General features: G+C 38.6%; 1 protein-coding gene across 1 annotated transcript in view; it reads right to left on the bottom strand.

Moving 5' to 3' along the window:
- Window positions 1–18,355, bottom strand: part of MARCHF1 (membrane associated ring-CH-type finger 1) — a 338,533-nt gene that overhangs the window by 70,152 nt on the left and 250,026 nt on the right. Inside the window, 5 exon segments of the mRNA XM_084884380.1 lie at window positions 4,531–4,575; window positions 4,577–4,606; window positions 4,608–5,131; window positions 5,135–5,273; window positions 5,548–5,627. Coding sequence (XP_084740506.1) covers window positions 4,531–4,575; window positions 4,577–4,606; window positions 4,608–5,131; window positions 5,135–5,273; window positions 5,548–5,627 — 818 coding nt within the window.

The raw sequence follows: 18,355 nt of genomic DNA, 5'->3' as shown, positions 1-18,355 counted from the left end.
CATGTTGGCTCCATAGAAGGTGAGGTAATCCACCCCTTACTGCTATGATTTCACACAGTAAGAATGACTCCCTTAGAAAAATTCATTAGCCCTAAACTTATTCAAAAGAACTGTTTGACATTGAAATTGGGACTCAAAAGAACTGTTGGCCCAGAAAGAAACTCACTACAGACTGAGTCATTTGCCTCTCAGCATAACCATTATTGCTTGTCTCATTTTCGGTTCTTATAAGTGTATTTCTAGTACCACATGATCTCACTCATCTAGGGGAAATGATGAACAACATAGACTGATGAACAAGAACAGATCCGGTGACAGGGAAGCATTGATCAGACTGTCGGACCTCAGAGGGAAGGTAGGGGAGGGTGGGGATAAGGAGGAGAGATCAACCAAAGGACTTGTGTGCTTGCACATGAGCCAAGGTCACGAACTACAGGAGGTGGGGGCATGCAAGGGGGGAGGAGTTTGGGATAGGAATGGGGGGATGAGGACAAATATGTGATACCTTAATCAATAAAGAAATTAAAAAAAACAATTGTTCAATATGTGCTATCTTTCAGGCACTGTGAATATTGCTGTGAACAAATCTGATATAGTCGATTACAAAAATATCTATACATTAGCAATTTAAAGTTATGTCCTGAAATTGACTCCCAGGTGACCTGAATATTGGTTAGAGCATCGTGAAGGCATCCTTAAAGAAATGACACTTAAATCAGGAAAAGATGACTAGGAGTTAGTCTGGTGAAGGGCAGAGGGGATAATGTCTCTTTCTAGGCCTGAAAGAGACAGGTCTGGCCACTTTCAGGGAATTGAAGACAGGCCAGCATGAATAGGACATTGTTAATGATGGGTATTGAAGCTCGGGAGGCAGATCTGATTGACAGATCATGCAGGACTTGTAAAGTATATTAAAGATTTTGAACTTGCCACTGAGGGCTGTTAAGAGGCCGTTAAAAAGTTTCAAGCATGAGCTAACATGAGCTAATTCAGGTTTTTTTTCTAAATGTAAATTTTTCTATTAAAAAAGGAAAAGCTGCCGAAACTGGTTTGGCTCAGTGGTAGAGCGTCTGTCTGCGGACTGAAGGGTCCCAGGTTCGATTCCGGTCAAGGTCATGTACATTGGTTGCGGGCACATCCCCGGTAGGGAGTGTGCAGGAGGCAGCTGGTCGATGTTTCTCTCTCATCGACGTTTCTAGCTCTCTATCCCTCTCTCCTCCTCTCTGTAAAATATCAGTAAAATATATTAAAAAAAAAAAAAAAAAAGGAAAAGCTTCTCTCATTGCATAACTGTGATGATTTAAATTTCCTGCAAGTTATAACTGGCTAAGAGAAACTTTCCCTAAATAAGGCTTTGATGGGGTGGGTAGGAGCATAGTGTCCACGTGGGGACTCGGTGCTCAGAACAGAGAAGGAGGAAGGGCTCGGAAGCTTCTGCTTTGCGGTTGTGGCTGAGACTGGTCCTGCCTATGCATTTCTGAAGCTGGACTGCAAGTTCAAGGCCATTTCTGCTTCCCTCAGGGTCATCTTTCTCCCCTTCACAGGGACCCTGGTGCTCAGGCTGTGTCCTTCTAGAGGTTTTCCCCGGACTAAATATGACCTCATTTACAGATTTCATTCACTTTCCTGGCTTTAAGGTCACCTCACTGATAATCTATATGTCCTCTATGACCATAATTATATTTTCATTTTGAATATCTTTGTGCTATTTCCCTGTGCTAATATATCATATTAATGTCAATTGCAAAAATGTGATTGTTTAGTGTTGGTCTGTGTATAGTTCACTCATTCTTGAACAAGTACACTGATCCAGCCCTGACTGCTCTCCTGTGTTTCAGTGACATGTCTCATACGGTCTGCTGGACAGCTGACCCTGGAATGTCACTGCAATAACAAATAGCCTGCCTGTAATTGAACTCATCATGTCTTTCCCAAACCAGCTTCCCTCTGACCTCTTCTGCCTTTGCCATCATCATCAGCATTTCTTGTCTCCTAAGTTCCAAGATTTGGCGTGATCACTGGTGCCTTTGTCTTATGCACTTACCAATGCCAAGCATTTAGATTGCTCCTGCTCACCTGGTGGGATGCCAATATGCCAATGTTATTCCCCTTTCATTACCCTGTATCATCCTAGTCCTAGTTATCTCAAAGGAGGATACTTCTACCTCATCCCAACTCATTCTCCTACATCTAGGCTCCCTTCCCAGGACACCCTCAGGGCACTGTGACTACTCTGTGTATGCTGTTCACCGAGTCTATTTACTTAGCAAAAGCTGTATTATCTTTTGTAGTAGAACCTTCTTTTCTCCTTAAAGAAATACGATGTGGAACCCCATTATGTAAGAGAGATTGTCATGAAACTTCTCTGGCTGAAGATGGGCTAAAGGAAGTACAATCCTCTAACTGTGTCCTCAACTTTCCAAGCCGCCTCCTTGGCACCAAGAGGCAGTTTGAAAATAAGACTCCAGAATAGAATTAAACTCCTTGGAAGGATATGCATGTTTTGTTTATAATGTCTCTTTTAAGTAAAGTTTAGTTGTTATCTATCTATGCAAACCTTCCAAACTAGTCACAAAAAGTCACAAACATTTTTAAGTGCATGGAGTCATTCCCGCATCCCAGTCTGAGCTCATGGTATTTCCCCGGCCCTGAGTGCCTGGAATGCCATCCATACATCTCTGCCAAACTGAATTCTACTTTTCTCAGTCCCAATAACCCCCCTTCTTAGGGGGTTTCCAGATTGTTCCAGCTCTCAGCAATTTCCTTTCTTCAAATGCTTGCAGTATTCCTCTTCTTAAATTCATCCTGAACTGCTTTGAACTTTCATCTTTTTAGGTGTGTGTTCAATTTCTCCTAATAGATAATAGGCCACTTACAGGAAGAATCAAGTCTTTTGTAGCATCTAGTACAATATGCTGTCCTTAGTATTTGCTTAGTGGGTATATTTTGATGATAACTCACAGCAAGAAAATAGGCCCATCGATCTCACTTTCATTAATAGAAATCCAAGTGAAATATCCTGTCTTTGAAAATGTTCCTTCAGAGAAGTGTTTTTAAGTTAGGAGAACCATCCACTACAACTTTAATTGCAAACATTACTTTTTTCTCCAATTATCATTAAGCCTACAACCAGCTTCTCTGACTGTCTTTCATTAAATTATGTTGGAAGAAGGTTTGGGAAAATGGCAACAGATGGTTGCAAGTGGGAGCTCTTAGTCTAGACTGGAAAGAGTGTTTTATTCTATCCACCAACATTTTAGCCAAGCCACACTTAAATCATATTCAAAAGATTACAAGAAACTCTCATTAACATACAAATCAAATGATGTCATTTCTCTTTAAATCCTTTAGCATGTTTTGCATGCCTATCACCATTTCTCAGTTCTTGTCACTACCACCCATGCCCTCCCCAACCCCTAGCTAGGACAGCCAGCTTTCAACTCCCTGGCCTGCTAAACTTCTTCCCTCATCCTGGCTTCATAGTGGCACTCTCCCTGGATGGTCTCCTTGGGTTCTTTCCTTGATCAATGCCTGTCAGCCTTTGAGCCATGGTCAGCTTGTCACTTCCTTAAGGAAGTTCTTCTCTGATCTCCCAGAATACATAAAGCTTCTTGTTGTGTTATCATGTTCCTCATCACAGTCATAATTATATATAACTCTGAAAGAGTTTAGTGTCTGTTATCCTCCTCTGGCTGTAAGTTATGATGTCAGAGACTGTGCAAAACTCAGGCATTATGATATTTTCAAGCCTCGAATAAAACCTGATGCACAATGAATGCTTAAGTGAGTAAGCTACAAAAATGTAGTCCAGTTGGGTAAAAAGTGCAAGAAAGCAGCTTTACAGCTATGAAATGCCTGCGTGTTTGAGACCTTTCAGTACAGTCAGTGTGGTCTCTTTCCCTGAAAACTCCAGCAACTCACACTGGTATGTCCAGGACCTGTGTCCTTTCTGTGTCCTTTCAGTCTTAAATTACCCCGCTGAATCAAACATTTAGAGAACAAATTAACACCAACTGTGGAGGAGATTTTTCTGGTACAAAATTCTGACTTTAAAAACCCCTTTCCTTGAATATTTTTTTCTGTTGTGGTGCTAATAGTTAGTCATTTCTCTTTAAATCCCTTAGCATGTTTTGCATGCCTCTCTCCATCTCTCAGTTCTTGTCACTATCACCCATGCCCCTCCATGGCTTGCTGTCCATTCCTATTTACACTGAAGAATCGAAAGCTTCCTATGCTCTCACTCATATTCCCTCTATTAGCCTTGTCTTAACTAGAATGGGTTCAAGACTAACTGGTTTGTCAGTCCCTTTACTAGGCTGAACCATTATTTAATTAACAAAGAGGAAAAAGGAGAAATCTAATTCTATTGTTCTTCTTAGATGCACCCTTTCTCATTTTACCATCTTATATCCACCAGACAACAGCATGAATAAATGTTATGCATTAAGGCTAGGTGTCAAACACACACATAGCTCACAGCAGAAAGAAATGCATTTGCATGGCATCAAGTCTTACTCTATAGTGACTGACCTGCATAATTTTAAATTACCAGACACATCACGGTAGCTGGCAGGAGTCATTCACCTGGAACCCTGCATCACTCAGACTTGCCACCTTCTGTTACTGCCAATATTTCAGTGCTGGAATCTGTTTCTGAAAATCTTTTCTTGATTGCCTCATTTTGCCTAAGACTATGCAAGAACTGTAGATCCCTGTGGTGGTATCTGCCTTTGTTTTCTTCATGGTGCCTTGAGGATCTCTTAATCTCATAGGGTCCTCTAGGCAGGGAAAGACTGCACTCTTGGTCCCAGCGGCTTTTTCTTCTGCAGAGGTTTAAAGAGCAACTCTCACATTCACTCAGTTCTTGTTGCTTGTTATCTTTGGATCCCAAATTTACCAGATTAATTCCATTAGGAGCAGAAGACCCATCCAAACTTCCACATGATTTATTATTATTTCTTTTTCTTTGCAACAGTTGGAATTTCACTTGGGCTCTTCTTTTTGCCTGCACCCAAGAACTCTCATCTCTGGGAGAAGAATCTGAGGAATCACAAAGCTCAGTCCACCTGGGGCTTGAGATCTGGAATTGGAAATAATTTCTTCTCCCTTTTATTTGTTCATCTGCACACTCTTATCTCTCAGAGACCATTCTCCTCCTGCTAGGCCTTTGTTTTACTGATTTCTTACCAGACTTCTTCCTAACAGGGCTTAGCACCATGACAGGGGTGCATTGCTCAAAAGCATCTTTTGGCATGTCATGCAAGATGGCAGATCTAGACAAAGCAGCAGGCAAAGAATGGGAAATGGGAATGGACAGAAAGCCATGGGAAAACAGAGAGAGAACAATGAAAATGATAGCATGGACCAGAAGTTGGTAAATAAAGATCAAATAAAGAAAATGCACCAAAGGAAAAAAAAATTAAGTCAGTATAAATTATCCATGGCCTACATAAGGCAGAAGCAAGAGCCACACAGTCAGAATGTAAAATAAGAATACAAAACACTGGTCTGAAAAACATTGAGTAGAATCATTTGATGAGCACTTACCTGCAAATGTCCTGAGTGGATGGACAGACAGACAATCTTGACTGGCTCCTGGGAGCTGTCCCTGTGGTCGGGCTGCTTGCCTGGAGAAACAAGTTAGATAATTTGGCATCTTGGTTAAGGTAATACATGGTCGATATCTTTCTTTTTTTCCACATATTTAAAAAATTACAACAAACGTGGCTGCAAGTCATGTTGACTATAACACAGCTCACGGAATGTGGGAAGTTAGAAGTCCGTTTTGCAAAAGTAAAACTTATTTGAGGAACTTGAAACAGTTGAGAAGTTCTACCACTTTGCTGTTGCTTCATTTGTGAGAGAGGAAGATGATTCTACAAGTTTCTATTCTACTTACTGTAAACATTTGAGTGGAATGACTCAATTTGCTTTGGAAGCAAATGAGGAACACCTGATTATCCTATGATATAAAGGCAAAAAGGCTATTATATGACAAGGATAAAGATAATAATCTAGAAAAACCTGAATAACCAAAATAGCCATTAGATTGCTAGATATTGCATGGAGTTGACATTGTCACAACCAGGCCTCATGAGATAATATATTTGAAAACACTAATATTTAAAGGCCCGCAGTTATCTCATAGAAACTAGTAAAATCCATCTGTCACAACATTATTGATCTTTCATATCTTTTAATGCTGTGACCATACTGATTTTAAAAATAAGAGAGCCTGAAACAATTCAGATTATTGGCACAAAATTGAATACATTTCACTAAACTCCACACTGCTTCACTCTATTTGATTTTTTCAACCTGTTGTATTTAATACAGATGATGATTAATAAAAAGCTAGAGTGTAGCCCTGGCTGGTGTTGCTCAGATGGTTGGACATTGCTCCATGCACCAAAAGTTTGATGGTTCAATTTCTGGTCAGGGCACATACCCAGGTTGCAAGCTCAATCCCCCGAAGGATTGAGATGTTCCACTCTCACATTAATGAGTGTTTTTTCTCTCTCTTCCTCTCCCTTCCCCTGTCTCTAAAAATCCATAAAAAAATCTTTAAAAGAAATCTAGAGTGTATTGAGAATTTACTGTGTGCCCTACATTGTGGTGTGGCATTTTCTACTCTCTTTAACTCTTATAATAATCTCTCAAGTGAGAAATAATAACAGTTTTGAGTGAAGATTATATGCCAACCACTGTTTTAAGTAATTAAAATATATTTTATTTCAGAGAGGAAAGGACAGGGAGAGTGAGTAGAAGTATCAATGATGAGAGAGAATCATTGATCAGCTGCCTCTTGCACTCCCCCTATTGGGGTTTGAACCCACAACCCTGTCATGTGCCCTTGGCTGAAATCAAACCTAGGACCCTTCAGGCTGCAGGCCAACATTTTATTCTCTGAGCCAAACCAGGTAGGGCACTGTTTTAAATAATTTATATTTGTTCTCTTATTAATATAAGAAATGTATGTAGTAAATATTATAATTATTTCTTTTTTTAAATATTTTTTTTTACAGAAAGGAAGGGAGAGGGATAGAGAGTTAGAAACAATGATGAGAGAGAAACATTGATCAGCTGCCTCCTGCACACCTACTACTGAGGATGTGCCCACAACCAAGGTACATGCCCTTGACCGTAATCCAATCTGGGACCTTTCAGGCCAACACTCTATCCACTGAGCCAAACCAGTTTCAATAATATTATAATTATCTCTATGTTCCAGATGAAGAAACTGAGAAATTGGTGCTATTTCTTACCAGTAGCTGTTAGAGCAGAGATTGGAATGAGGAATCTTGCCCCTTCATCTGTTCTCTTATCCACCTAGCAATACACTTCTCCTTTACAAAGGATGAAACCAAGGAAGTCCTAGTACCAGATTTAGGTCAGTCTGACTGCCAGATTAAATACATAATTTTGCCACCAAGAAAGTAACAGTGAAGGTAGAGAAATTAATCCCAAGTTTCAAAGTTGTTCTAAAAATTCCCGTGTTTGAGATATTGTGGGATCTATAGAAAGATACAATTTTGTAGATATGAGGAAGTTAATTATTCTGAGATGGGGAAATTGTCCTGGATTATCTTGGTGGGCCCAATGCAATCACAAAGAACCTTATAAGGCAAAGGCAGAAGAGTTAGAATCAAGAGAGAGAGAGAGAGAGAGAGAGAGAGAGAGAGAGAGAATGTAAGGATAAGAGCAGTGGTCAGAGAGAAGGGAAGATGCTATATTGCTGTTTTTAAAGATGAAGGGGTCTCTTACCTGAAGAATTCAGATGGCTTCTAGAAGTTGGAAAAGGCCAGAGTTAAGACTGAACTCTATTTGACCAGATGACTGATATAAAATTAATCCTAGCTGGTGTCACTTTTGTTTGATTCATTTGCTCAGCAAACATGAATTAAGAGTGTATTATGTAAAGATTCAATGATAAGTTTTTGGAATAAAGAAATAGATGGTATCCTGAGGGGGCTTCTTATTTAGTGGAAAAGAGATGTCAATGAACAGATTAATTTTAATAGTCTAGTACAGTGGTTGGCAAACTCATTAGTCAACAGAGCCAAATATCAACAGTACGACGATTGAAATTTCTTTTGAGAGTCAAATTTTTTTAAACTTAAACTTCTTCTAATGTCACTTCTTCAAAATAGACTCACCCAGGCCGTGGTATTTTGTGGAAGAGCCACACTCAAGGGCCAAAGAGCCGCATGTAGCTCATGAGCTGCGGTTTGCCCACCACTGGTCTAGTATATCCTGAGTCCTAGTGATGGAATTCTGGTGAAGGATGGACACCTGATGCTGAATGGAGCAGAGGCTTAAAGTAGATGTCACAAAGGAGATGACACCTGACCTCTAAAGTGGGGGAGGGCAGTCCAGGCAGGGAGAAGGGTGTAGAAGCACACAGAGTAGAAAGAGTGTGGCCTGTTTGGGGAACACAGGAGTTTTGTTAGGACTGGAGGGAAGGTAATGAATGAAAGTAATACAAAATCAGGATAAAAGAATAGACTGTTGTACTGTTTATCACATAGAAATGTTTGGGTTATATCCTCAAACAAATTGACAGATATGCAGCAGCAAATGGAAATGATTAAATCTGGGCACCAGAAAGATCACATTGGCAACTGAAATTTGGAAGGTACAGAACTGATAGCCAAACTGCTACTTTCTCTGGTATTCAGAGATCTTTTACAAAGTAAGGAAGAAGAGTTGAAAAAAATGAGTAAAACACACAGACAGTTCTCAGAGAAGGAATTTCACATGGCCAAAGCCAGATGTAAAAAAGATGCTCAATTTTAATAATGAGCAAACAAATGCAAATTCAGTTAACAATGGTATTTACTTTCACGGATCAGATCAGCACCTTTTAAAGATTGATAACACCCAGTGTACTGAGTTGTGGGAGCCCAAGCGTGGCCATATATTGCTCAAGTATATCATTGCAAATTGGCACAACTTGTTCAAAGACAATTTAGTAAACTCTATTAAAACAGAAAATGTCTATGTTATTCAATTCAGAAATTCTAATCATAAGAATCAATTTTGCTAAAACACTTGCACAGTTGCCCAAAGATATTTTCATTATAACAAGAATGTTCACTATAACATTGTTTGTTAACAGCCAGAAATTAGAAAAACAAAAACAAAAAAACCCAAATGTTTAGTTACCTACAATGAAATACAAAAGCCATTCAATGAAATGAGATACACCACACGCATACACACAATCTCACACACACACACACTTGTAGAATATATTTTTATGTGAAAAGTCAAGTCTCAAAATAGTAAATAGTATAATCTCATGTGGGGGTAAATAATGCTTTCATGATGCATGTTACCATATGAATAGGACACATTTGGAGAAGTATACATCCAAACATAAGCAGTGATTACCTTTGAGAGGTAAAATTATGAGAAACTTACACATTTATGTAACATTTAAAATATTTAATTTTAATAATACTAATCCTATCTAATAAAGGAGGAATATACTAATTGACCCTCACACCCTCACAAAGACAGCAGCCTTATTATACCCATAGCCAATAAAGAGGGGATATTCTAATTGACTGTCACACTCTCAAATATGGCAACCTTCACAGCCACAAGATGGTGTCATCCAGTCTCCTCAGTCCCCATTGGGGCAACAGGAGCATGGCACAGCTGGGCCCACCCCGAGGAGGGTATGGCCACTCCACACATCTTCCTCCAGAGTCCCCCAACCCTCTAAATCCCCAGATGACCATGGCCAGCCCAAGGCACAGGCAAGTCTCGGATGGCGGCAGCCAAGCTGCCCAGAGTTGCCCAAGGCTCAGGGAACCAGGGCCCACCCACGCTTGCGCTGCTGGCAGTGGCAGCAGCAGAGGTGTGATGGGGGTGGGTGTCTCCTTCCCTTAATCGCAGGGTCACCTCCTGCCTCTGAGGACCCCAGGACTGTGAGAGGGGGCAGGCCAGGCTGAGGGCATTTTCATGCTCAAGGCCTCTAGTGATGTTATAAATGACACCTATTAATGCCAAGAATCATGACACATGAGATTTCCCCCCCACTTCATTACTTCATTATTTTGTCAAAATAATCTGAACACCTATACATAAATTATCGATTTATATAAGAATATGTAGCATAAAAAATCCGAGACACATCCAAGAATGACTTGAAATGTATTCAATGCAATTATTCACCAGACTAATTACCAAGGACCTGGCTCCCTTCCCTGCCTTCTAAAGGGTGAGACACTACATCACTGCTCTTCTCAGGCACCTAGTTTTCTGCCAGTTGTGGCTGCTGTGTAGTAGCCAACTCATTTCCAGACTGTAAAGAAGGCACATTGGGAGGTGAAAAGATTAAAAACAAACAAAAAAACCAACAACAATTTAAGTGATAAAATCATTGCTTGTTTAGTCTCTTTGAATTCCATTTCCCTCTTCAACTATTATAGCCAATATGACATCCACATAAAAGGATTGTTAGAAGGATATCATAAAATCATTGATCAGGTAAGTGCTTTGTAGCATGTCCAAGAGTTATAAAGAACAGTAACCTTGGATTATGAGAATTTTTTAAATTCATTCTGAACAAATCATCTTTTATCCACACATATGGACTCAATGGTATCCCCTCATCCAAAGAGAAGACACTTAAGACAGCCTTAAGTCAATGATTCTTAATCTTGGATGAAAATTAGAATCACTGGGAAGTTTTTGTTTTTGTTTTTGTTTTTGATACCTCTTGCTGGGTCTAATTTTAGAATCTCTGAGGAATGGGGACTCAAGGCACCAAACCTGATGATCTGTGTTCTTAAAAGTTACCCTAGTGAGTGACTCAATGTATCCAAAATTAAGGACCTAAATTATTGGCTTAAGTCAAATGGGACATTATTCTACTTAAAGTTTCACATTACCTTTTTTTTTTTTTTTTTTTTTTTTTTTTTCTTTCCCTGAGACTCCAATTATAATATTCCTGAAAACTTGATTTTTTTTGATAGAGAAAAGTGTTTTCTAAATTCCCAAATCTCGCTTTTATATTTCTAGCTTATTTGTTATCACCAGTATGTCCCATACTTTTCTTTCCATGCCTTTCTCTGTGAAGAAAGTAGCAAGAGAAAAGGCTTAGAAATTTTTCTCAAGGCCCAGTTAGTTTTTCCACCTTTCTGCATAGCCATTTTGAACTCCAGGAGCCTTTTTAAAACTTTTCTGCTGGCATCACTCTTGCTCTAGCATTTATTTTATCAGCTATATTCCTATCTGATCATTTCCAAACTGCCAGGACATTCTATAATACAGTTAATTTTGTTTTTTTTTTGCTTCCCTACCAGATTTATAAGAGAGGCCATGTCTTTTCAGTTTGGAAATCTTCAGAGTGACCTGTACTTATCAGTTAGCTAATACAGGGTTGTGGGGTTGAACTGTGCTTGGTAATAGTTGGACTGAGTTGAACTGACCTTGGTAAATCCTGTCCTGATTGCAGTAGAGATAAAGATGACAATCACATCCAGTGACCCAAGATGAAAGAGGCTTCCCCTTTCCTCTACAAAGGAGGCAGTTCTGCGCTATAACAAAATAAATGAATGGAAGCCAAATTTTATATAATACTTGGGACCCTTTTCTTGGACTTTGGAGTTTAAAAACACATCAGCTTAAAGATATATCTTTCATTTTCTTTTTAAGATAGGGATTCTTGTTGAGGAAGTGACATAACTATATTATATAAAGAAGAATATGTCTTCCACCAATTTTGAAGCTGGCAGAGTCTGTTTAAAAGAAAAACATAATAATTGAGCATAAAAAGAAACTAAAATTTCTTAAATGCATGGCCCTATTCAGTAACAATGAATTGTTTTAATTTGCTAGTTGGCACATTATGAGAGTTTGGTAATTTGCTCATCCCTTTAATAGGTGCAAGATTGAAATGCGATTGGGAAGGGGAAAATAACAATTGACTGGATGAGCAGAATAATATATTCTTTGAAATACAGCATTCTTTGTAATGGATGTTTATTTCAGATGATTACATTGTACAGTGCATTCAAACGGGAAAACAAACAGGAGGCCAGCTGCAGTAATTTTATCAAAGTTATTTATATCCGCCATATAATTAAAGGCAGTAATTTCAAATTAGGTTTTCTGAGAATCCATTTATAGGCAACACAAGACAACTTGTCTCTTTGCCATCCAGACCATGATTGCGCTCTGGGGGCAATGTTAACTATTGCCAATTAGCCTTGGTATTCTGAAAATTAATTACTGTTTCAAAAGACGCCAAAGCTCTTGCCTCCTGTTGCCCTTACCAGTTTCGGGGAGCTCCGTATATAAGTTATGGGTGTGACAAAGAATAATCACACACAATCATTTGCAAATGGCTTCTCTTATTTACTATTACATTAACAATGCTTCCTGAAGAATGATTCTGGAACTTCAGATGGGAACTTCTATTGCAGAAGCTTCCTTTTTTTTTTTTTTTTTTTTTAAAGTCTTCATTAATTTCAGCAGTAGTTCATGGATAACATGTTGAAGAATTAAGTATTAAATGAAAGCTAAAACTAGCTCGAAGGAAGAGAAAATAAGCCCCAAACTGTCAAAAGTCACTTTTTGTTTGTGAAAATGACACTTAATGATTACAAGAGATAAATTTAGGAAATATATTTATGCAATCTCAAGGCTACGGAGAACTCCATAGAGAAGACTTGGCCACACCAGTGGACACTATGATCCCATTTATAGCACTCTCAGGAGGTGATCATTTAGCCCCTGCTTAGTCAGTAGCAGAACGCACTGTCTCCTGGGAGCTTCCCTTGTATTTCTCTAGCTATTTTGTCTAACAGTATCATCCTACCATCACATTCAAGTGTTTCTCTAGAACTCCTTTTTATCCATTCATCAACTGATGGGCACTTGGGCTATTTAAAGATCTTAGCTATTATAAATAGTGCTGTTTGGAACATGGGGGTGCATATATTATTTATTATTAGTGTTTAGGGATTCTTAGCATATATTCCCAGAAGTGGGATCGCTGGGTCATTCTAATGGGTGTATAGTGGCATGTGCTTGTGGCTTTAATTTGCATTTCACTGAAGATAAATGATTTAGAATATATGATAGTTCCTAACAAGATTATTCACAGTAATCAAAACGTGGAAATGTGGAAGCAATCCTTTATCCATCAATGGATGAATGAATAAGCAAATTATGGAATAAAATAGAATATTTTCCAGCCTTAAAAAACAAGAAAATTCTGACACATCCTACAATACACATAAACCTTGAAAACACTATGCTAAGTGATATAAGCCAGACACACAAAAAGACAAATGTTGTATGATTCCACTTATATATGAGAAGAGAGGCCTGGTGCATGAAATTCATGCATAGGGGCCGGGGGGTCTCCCTCAGCCCAGCCTGCACCCTCTCCAATTTGGGACATCCCTCTCACAATCCAGGACTGCTGGCTCTCAACCACTCGCCTGCCTGCCTGTGTGCCTGATTGGCCCTAACTGCTTCTGCCTGCCAGCCTGATCACCCTTTAATCACTCCTCTGCAGGCTGACTGACACCTAACTGCTCCCCTGCCAGCCTGATTGCCAGTCTAGTCACCTCTAACTGCCCTCCCCTAATGGCCTGATCACCCCTAACTGTCCTTCCCTGCTGGCCTGAATGCCCACAACTGTCTTCCCCTGCTGACCATCTAGTGGTGGCCATCTTGTGTCCACATGGGGGTGGCCATCTTGTGTGTTGAAGCAATGGTCAATTTGCATATTACCTCTTTATTATATAGGATACCTGAAGTAGTCAAATTCATAGAGACAGAAGTAGAATGGTGGTTGCCAGGGGCTATGGAATAGTGTGTGTGTGTGTGTGTTGTTATTTAGTTTCAGTTTTGCAAGATAAAGAGTTCTAGAGATTGTGAATGTACTTAAACCTATTGAACTTGTACACTTAAAATTGGTCAATATAGCCCATTTTATGTTATATGTATTTTAACCACAACTAATTTGTTTTTAAATGTAAGAAGACATTAGGGCAAAGAAGAACTGAGAGTAGAAAAGATGATATACATACCTTTGGGTACACTGGCTACAGCAGTAAGCCAAATGAAGTTCTAAGTTCTCTAGTCCCAGATACAAAGAATCACATGTACTTTCCATAAGATAAAAACAAAGCAAAACATTAGGAAAAGCACAATTGCTGGTTGTGAGACCAAAAAGAATGTTTCTGTCTGAGTGAAATAATGATGAACATTTTATTGCTCAACACGATTGAGCAATAAAGTTCCAAACACATGCTACCCATTATTATTTTCCGATGGCATAAGGTCAAAGTAAAACCCAGTGCCTCAGGAAAACTTTCACTTTGACATTTTACTATCAGAAAATAATAATGCACATGTGCTTGAAATTCATTATTGTGCTCATTATAAAGTATTCTTAGCTCCTTCCTCTACCTCCTCCTTTTTAAAATCTTCACTGCTTTTCTGCCAGGTCTTCATGAGATCTGAATAGCAGACAGTGACACAGGGAGAATGAGAGGTGGGGATCGATGTCTCTTCAAAGGAAGTCAGAAAAAGAAATAAATAAGATCCAATAAGGAGATGGGGTAAGAGCAGAGTGATAGAGAGCTGAGAACAGCTTTAGGAGATTTGTGGCTGAGATGAAGAGGAGCCACTGTTTAAATGAAAGGGTCTTTAGGGGATAAAGATAAAGGATCTTTTAGGAATCCTTGCTTTGTGCTCTTTGCCCTGATTCCAGCTTCAACTTCACTTCTGCCTCCAATCCATAGACCACTCCAAGGAAACCCATAGAAAAGTTCACCAGTGCTTTCAGAACTGGAATTGCATATCTTTCGAATGACATTTTGTGTTGACACAGGACTTAAATTGGAAACAAGGAGGCCTGGATTTATTTAGAATATACTAATGAAAAGCAGCCATACAGAAGAGCAAAATATGGGATCTAAACTACTCTCTACTATCTGGCTTAATTCAGGACTTTAGAAAATAAGCTCCAGATGAGTTAATATGTTATATATACTGTGTCTCCAAGTATCTATCTATGTATCTATGTATCTATGTATATATGCATATATGTATGTATGTATGTATGCATCTATCTATCTATCTATATCTATCTATCATTAGTCTATCATCTATCCATCTATCCATCTATACATACACTTTGAATAATTTTAAAGGCACCGTTTATTAAAATACTAGAACATTTCATTTGCAAAATTGAGCTGTTAAAGTATGTATACATTTGTTGGGAAATATATATAAATATATTCAAAATGTCTGTCTATATAAAAGGCCAGCAAATAACCACAAGAAAATTAGTCAAAGATGTACATACACATAGGACTGAGAGCTATCAGAAGAAGCTTCTGAGGTGCACTTAAGTGTGTTCATAGAAAAGGACAGTTATGATCTCAAATTTCAACACTATGGGCCAAAGCTATAGATAATTTTAGCCTGAAAAAATTTTCAAGTAAGTCCAATCATAATTTTCCTAAGTTTATAAAAAATTCAATTCAGCAAATGACAAAAAGTATATTTAATGCCTGAGTTGCCACTTTATATTACATCCACCAAATTAAACAGCTTGCCAACTTCTAAGTGACTGCACACATTGGATTTTTATACAAGATTACTGGCATTTTATATAATCAAAAACACATTTAGTTTTGGAATAGTTGACTGATAGATCTTTAGAGTAATAATACAATATTTGAGCTAATTGTTAGGGTCAAACTTTATTGATTAAAATCATATTATCTATATCAAAGGGAATGTTTACTTACCTATTTAAAATGCCAAAGGGGTACAAATGGGCAATTAAGACAAGAGAATGTAAAAACACTACAATATTAGTCTCAGTTTTCATACTTCTTTCATGAATAATTTGCATTTTTATGGTTTTAACACAAAATCTCATTATCATGTCAGCCTATAAGTGCAATCCCTGAGTTGTCTTTAATGTCATTTTTAGCATCTGACAAATACAATACATTTGTTTAATGTCATAATATGTCATTCTTGCATTTTCTACATGTTAATTTCTAAATAGTGTCTGCTATAAGAATCTAAAATATATTCCTTAACATCTGAGTTGTTACTTCATAAAAACTGTCACTTTTGAAGAAGAAAATGATAGTTTAACTTTGGTTGATGAAGCATAGGGAAATCAAGTAATAATACTGTTTGGGAGAACAAAGAACTGAAGTTATTACAATTCCTGTAATTTTGTTATTAGGACTGTTAATAGTATAAAAAAATGATGGATATTTGTAGGGGAAAAAAGAGGTTTCTAATGGAAGTTAACTCTTTTTAAAAATATATATATTTTATTGATTTCAGAAAGAAAGAGAGAGAAAGAGAAAGATAGAAACATCAATGATGAGAGGGAATCATTGATTGGCTGCCTCCTGCATGGCCCCTATTGGGCATTGAGCCAGTAACCCAGGCATGTGCCCTTGACTAGAATCAAACCTGAGACCCTTCCGTCTGCAGGCCAACACTCTATCCACTGAGCCAAACCAGCTAGGGCTGAAATTAACTCTTGTTATATTCACAAATCTGGGTTTTACCAAAGGTTTTAATATATATTCCTTCTGAAAAATCAAGGGCCCATTCTATGACTTTATCATATACTAGAGATCTGGTGCACTAAATTCATGCACTGGTGTGTGTGTATGTGGGGAAGTGTCCCTCAGCCCAGCCTGCACCCTCTCCAGTTTGGAACCAGTCAGACATCCTTCTCACAATCTACAATAGAACTGCTGACTCCTAACTACTTACCTACCTGCCTGCCTGATTGCCCCTAACTGCTTCTTCCTGACAGCCCAATTATCCCCTAATCTCTCCCCAGCTGGCCTGATTAACACCTAACTGTTCCCTTGCTGGCCTGATTGCCCCCAACTGCCCTCTCCTGCCAGCCTGATCTCATCCTCAACTGCCCTCCTCTGCTGGCCTGGTTGCTCCTGACTCTCCTCCTCTGCAGGCCTGGTTCTCCCCGACCAACTGCTTTCCCCTGCAAGTCCGGTCAACCCCAACTGCCCTCCCTTGACAGCCTATTATCCCCCAACTGCCCTCTCCTACCAGCCTGATCCCCCACAACTGCCCTTCACTGCCGGCCATCCTGTGGTGGCCATCTTGTGGTAGCCATCTTGTGGTGGCCACCTTGTGGCATTTTTTGCATGATTTCTAGTTAATGGTGAAGATTTTATTTATTTTGTGAGTCTACAGTTTATCAACAAACAGTGGCCATTTCCAGTACTACTTTTATAAGCAGTACTTTATTGGATATAGCCAAGCTCAATCATATACATATTATCAATGGCTGCTTTCACACTACAATGGCAGACTCTATTTATTTTTTATTTTTTAAATATATTGTATTGATTTTCTTACAGAGAGGAAGGGAGAGAGATAGAGAGCTAGAAACATCAATGACAGAGAAACATCGACCAGCTGCCTCCTGCACACCCCCTACCGGGGATGTGCCCGCAACCAATGTACATGGCCGGAATCGAACCTGGGACCTCTCAGTCTGCAGACTGACGCTCTACCGCTGAGCCAAACCAGTTTCAGCCAATGGCAGACTTTAATGGTTATAATATATTATGTGCCCTACAAAGCTGAAAAATATTTACTATCTGGTCCTTTACAGAAAGTTTATATAAACCTGGTTTATAGTAAAAGTAAAAATCCATGGGGAAAAGCCCAAATGGCCACCTTCATTGACAGAGAGAAGAGAAAATACATAATGTTATAGGTTAAATAAATATAATGAAAGATCTGAAAATTGTCATGGAGAAGAAAAGAGAGGAAACAAAACCACAATGAGTATATATTGAAATTATAACCCTAGTACTAAATGGCAACTCAAAGAAGAATGGTTGTGTGTGTGTGGGAAAGATAGTAGGAGCTTAGATGTTTTGGCAAAGTAAAGAAAAACATGCAAACATACAATTATAACAATTTAAAAAATGTCTCCCTGCATTATACTCTAAAGTATTATTACAAATCCCAATGTAGGAAAGATGCATATAAAAGCAGGAGTTCACTGTAGCCCCTTTTCCAATGTGACTATATTTTTGGCTTTTCTAAAATCACTGTGGCTGTAAAAGGCAAACAATGCTATTTAAGTTAAATGCATAACACAAGATTCAAGCCTCACGTGGCTCATTTTTCCAGAATATTCTGAATTTAACTTCATTTCTGGTAAATTATGTACCTGTTTCAGTACATTTCTGAGAATGTGTTTTTCTTTGATAACAATATGCTCCATTAGACTGGATATTCTATTAAAACAAATAAATTTTCTGCCCTGAAATAGGCTACCAGAGGCCACATATTGACTTACATC

The sequence above is a fragment of the Pipistrellus hanaki genome, assembly GCF_964339955.1.
Source record: "Pipistrellus hanaki genome assembly, chromosome: 5".
Taxonomy (NCBI): domain Eukaryota; kingdom Metazoa; phylum Chordata; class Mammalia; order Chiroptera; family Vespertilionidae; genus Pipistrellus; species Pipistrellus hanaki.
The sequence above is the reverse complement of the archived record's forward strand: the minus strand, read 5'-3'. Positions and strand labels throughout refer to the sequence as shown.